The sequence below is a fragment of the Cariama cristata genome, unplaced genomic scaffold (genome assembly GCF_000690535.1).
Source record: "Cariama cristata isolate BGI_N322 unplaced genomic scaffold, ASM69053v1 scaffold16403, whole genome shotgun sequence".
Classification (NCBI taxonomy): domain Eukaryota; kingdom Metazoa; phylum Chordata; class Aves; order Cariamiformes; family Cariamidae; genus Cariama; species Cariama cristata.
Genome location: NW_009610298.1, coordinates 35742 through 40719, shown reverse-complemented (window position 1 = coordinate 40719; position 4978 = coordinate 35742). Strand labels below are relative to the sequence as shown.

At 41.7% G+C, this 4978-nt stretch overlaps 1 protein-coding gene across 1 annotated transcript in view; it reads left to right on the top strand.

The window, feature by feature from the left end:
* Positions 1-37: 37 nt before the first annotated feature.
* Positions 38-4978, top strand: part of UBAC2 (UBA domain containing 2) — a 19047-nt gene continuing 14106 nt past the window's right edge. The window contains exon 1 of the mRNA XM_009697844.1: positions 38-80. Coding sequence (XP_009696146.1) covers positions 38-80 — 43 coding nt within the window. The remainder of the gene's footprint in view (positions 81-4978) is intronic.

Genomic DNA, 4978 nt, shown 5'->3' with positions numbered 1-4978 from the left:
GCAAGGGGTTGTGCCTGGGCGAGGCGGTTCTCCCGGCATGGCTGACCCGGGGCGGTCTCCCCAGCCCCGTGAGTGTGTAGGTACGTGTGTATACATAGATACAGGTCTACACGCCTAGGGAGAGATCAGAGAAGAGGAAGAACTAATTTTTTTTTTTTAATGTGGAAAGTTTAAAACCAGTTTATTGATAAGACCAATTTAAGGACAAATGCGTTCCCAGCTCTGTTTAATTTTACGTAGAGCATATGTAAATAATTTCATATCCCAGCGCTAGCTGGACAACCTTCACGGGCACTGAGGGTTGCCCCTCAGCCTGTTTACAGGATAAAGAATCTGCTGCGCTTCGAAACGGGGCTGCGGTGGGGGCTTGGGCACTGCAGCCCTCAGGGCAGGGGGTAAGTCAAAGCTTTGCTGACTAACGGCGAGCTTCACACAAAATCCCAATCTGAGTGTGAAAGCACTCTTCAACTAGCGGGGAATAACTCTGACATTTAAGAAGGGATATTAGTTGTAGCTGTATTCTTTTTGAGGCATCTAAAGAAGGGGGGAGAAATGTGTTTGCAGATGGGTCTGGTAACACTGTGCGTGATTCACAGCTCCTGATGTTTAAAATTTTGTTCCCCTAGTAATAGGTACCGTAGAAGAACAACCTTTTTGGTGGCATGTGTCTGTGTATAACTCTATGAGGAAGAAGGTGGGCGGAAAAGCATCCTTGTTTGGCTGAATGGGTGGAAAGTCACAGTCAGTATTTAAAAGTTTTTCCAAGATAGGTCCATCAGAAGGATGAGTGGAAAATTGTAGCTGTAAAAAACATATTTGTGCTAGGAGAAAAAACTAGACAAGATGCCGTTCGGCAAAAAGTAAATGTTTTGCCGTTTAAATTTTTTTTTTCTTCTGGAAAACTGGTACAACACACACGCTTACTGAACTCGCCTGTTGACCTAAAGTGATTTTTCACAATAAGACTTGGCTGGTACAGGTGCACTGACAAACTCTAATAGAGGCACAGATTTAGGTGGCAGTGACATATGCTCCCCTAGTGCACAACTGTGGCAGTTTAAGATGCCCTCAGACTCTTGTTTCTGCCTTTGTAGCAGAAGTGTAGGATTCAGTCACTGTTGTGCAGAATCTGGTGGTTTAGGGAGTTAATGAATCGGTGCCTGATGTTGCATCAAGGAAGCGTACGTGCGCATCCGTGTTCTGTTCTGCCTCTGGCAGAAGGGTAATGACAAACAATTGTTGGGGCACAGCTGGTGGATAAATGGACCTGTATCAGAGACTCTAGATAAAATTAGCAGACACCTGGTTGAACAGCGATAAGAATGATCATGCCAGGTCAGATTGAAGGCTCCTGTAGCCTGGCATGCCATCTCTGACAGACTTCTTAACATCTGTAATGTTTGGTTAAAGCTGTATCACAATACCATTTGGTAAAACTCAGTAAGCTCTTTTTACCCGTTTGAAAAAGTGGCCCGGTTCTTGATTATATTTCTAGTAGATTAAGGGCTTTAGCATCTTCAGACATAGATGCGATGGTAAAAATGTCAGAGGTTACTGTATTCTTTTTGCCTTGTTTTCACCATTGCCTTGTTTTCACTCCTTTCTGCAGAATTCCCCTCTTTAGCAATGGGAAAACAAACAAACAACGAATGACCCCAGAGCTCTGCTACATTTTGGTAATGTGATTCTTACTGGGCTTCTTATGCAGAGTGTTCTAACAGGACAGCCAGAGACACCCTCGTCCCTAGTTTTCTAGAAGCAAGTCTGGGTTTGACGTGCTTACCTGTTTAAAAACTTCTTTTTGATTTTGAAACTTCTTACCGGACCTAAATAATTATTTAACTCATTTGAAGTATTTTGGTTCTTGTAAATTCTTCTGGTTAGTTAATTCTTGAAATGGCATTTAATACTTTTCTGAAGGAGATAGGAGAGTAATCAGGGACTCGTAGTGGCAGCAGTTGCAGCTGGTTGTAAATTTTTTGCTCCATCTGGTAATGTTAATCTAACGAAGGTTGATAGAATCTTGGATGAGGATATTATTGTCCATGTTCCTTGAATTCTTTGTTTTTCATTTCTGCTGCTGATTTTAGAATAAACCAATATAAATACCAGTGGACTGTATCGTACAATTCCAGGAGATCATGGAAACAATATAAAGATGAATTTAATAGTCTGTGTTGTCGTTGAAGGTCTAAATGATAGAAATAAGAATCCTGATGTTTTATTTGATGGAGTACATATATCAAATTCGTAATCAATGGCTTACGGAGCCCATCTCCTTTTGATTGGTACTGCATTAGTCCCTTTTCCCCTTCTTGTGTCCTGTCTTCTTAGTGTTTCTAGGCTGCCTCTCTCAGCTCTTGATCCTTTGCTGAAAACAATGCTCTTCTTTTAAACTACAGGGAGACTGACGTGATTAGGATATTTTCAAGCTGCTTGCTAAATATGCATTTTAAACTGGTCTTTGACCCTCATCACATAGAATAATTTAATTATAATATTAAATTTTGTACATTTTTCATCATATGTTATTGCTCTGGCTGTGAAAATTCATGCAACTTTTGATTGACCCTGTAGTCAATTCTGTTTTTTGTTGTGTCCCCGCTCAAGAGAAGATAGCTTAGAATTCAAATAAAAAGCCTGTGTGCTTGTTAAAATTAAGTTATTGTTTAATATTCCAAATATTTAATATGACAGAATGAGGCAGAAGAGATGCCTGAACTTTGGTAGACCAATGCCACTCACCAGTGTACTGATGTACTCTTTCTGGGAGACATGGGAGGAAGACACTGTAGCTTCCTTTTAGCAGTATTTATTTATAACGTTTATTTGGGAAAATCTTTGGCCGCATGCCTGAACAAAATCTTGAGTGAATAAATGAAAAACTGGAGTATTTTGATTTCATCAGTAAAAGGAGTTCAGCTCTGTATCTGTTTCTGCAAATTGCTGCATAGCTGCCTTTCCAAATTTCTAGACCAAGAGTACTGTTGTGTTTGTTTAATCTGAATGCATTTTGCTTTTGTATTATAAGGCAGCCTTGACATACTACTGCTGGCCTAACAGGGTTAGTTTAGCTCAGGTAAGTTTTCTGAAGTCCACCTATCTACTATAGCTGTCCTGATTGTTGTTGTTCTTCATTCAGGATGAGGTGGTTGTTGCATTATTTACAGTTAGTTGATAAAACGGTCCTAAAAATCATCGTTTAGATTTAGCTGTAGATAGTCTCTTTGGCTGTGTTTGTTACATGGATCTGCCCTTGGTTGACGGCCAAATTTAATTTCTGCTAATATACCGCTACTATGCTGAACAAACAATATTTTTCAAAGTTACTAGCAAGTACAAACTATTTCTCTATTGCTTACCTTGAGCTAGCTTTATAGATTGTCTCTGTACTATGGGTGCCAGCAGGTGCTACGCTATGATACGTGGTTCATTTCACGTCCTGGCTCCATAGTTCAGTAGTTCAGATAATGATATTACCTTCATCCGAGGAATATTCAAAACTTGTGATCACAGATGAGCTTCGGGTATTCCTCGTAAGCTTGACCACTTCTATTGAAGTTAGACTTTCTTGTAAATAATGCTTGAATAGCTGGGCCTGTGTGGTGAAGTCCTTGACCTTGTCCATGTGTCTTTTAAGGAGATGTCTCCTGACTTTGAGCGCTGCAGTTGAGTTCTTACATAAAGCGTTTCTCCAGTATTTCTTATCCTAGTTTAGGAGTTCACCGGTATAAATCCTCCGTCCTGCTTCTCCTATTCAGTACTCTTTAAAATCACATGCGTAGGCGGAGAGTTTCCTGAAAAGTGACGTTGTAAGAGATGTATATAAAAGCGAACCCCTCCAACAAACAAACGCTCCAACCCCGGGTGCACGTGAGCCAGTTCAGACAAGTAGATCCTTTAATAGGAGTGATGTGCTGAATTCCAGACAGGCAGTATCAGGTGTAGCAGATGATGACTGTGTTGAGAGCTGGTAACACACCTACTCATTGCGTGACACACACAGTTTTGGATGAGGAGATGTGAAAATAAACATACCTGGTACGTGTTAGAACTATGAGATACGGCAGTCAGGAAATAAGGAAGAATGCCATTTAAGAGGACAAAGACAGTTTGCCCTTGTTAAGGGAAGCTATTTCTGTTATCTAGAATATTGGAGGAGCTGGTATGTCCTGCGTAAAAAAAAGCCAGTTACTCTGGGTAGTAGGAAGCACAGCACAGGCGTACTCGAAGGACTTGGGAAAATGCTAACCCGGTTGAGTTGACTTGTAAAACAACATTGCGACGCGTTCAGGAAGCACGCTGCCGCACCTGGTTTTAAGGAAGGGCTCGAGAGGTGGGCTGTGCTGCCAGACCCAGACTGGTTTCTTGCTTTGGAGTCTGCCAGCAACTTGAGTCGCATGAAGAATGCGGCTGAAACACTTCAGTGGCTCTGCAAGGGCTAGCATGAGTGCACGAAGACTGACCCGGGGCTGGCTCTTTGATGTACTGTGGTGCTGCTTGGCTGTATTTGCTGCTTGTTCGCCAACACGCTGCATCCCAGGAGCAAAGTATGATAGGCAGAAGGCTTTCCGTTATAAGACACCGAGGCCTTTCCAACAACTTAAACTAGTAAGACCAACGCTAAACTTTTCTGCAGATGTTGTAATATCCCCTCCCAATATTCTTCATGCTATGTGCAGTGCTGCACTTGAGTATAGTAGGAAAGTCTGTTAGAGCTAGTCTTTATTAAGGTAAAATCTGAGTCCCATGTTTTAAGGCCTGTCCACTTGCTACATCTGGACAATACTTGGCTACTTTGCATACTACACACAAGCTACTTCTTGTAGTAGTAGGGAGCAGAGTCCTTTGAACTTGTATGCAAGCATTTCTGCTAATGCAACTTATCCTTTTACCTCTCTGGGAACCTTGTAGTGCAGTGCCAGCAGTTTGTTAAAAATCCCCGAGGCAAGAAGGAAACGCTGGGCTCCTCTGCTTG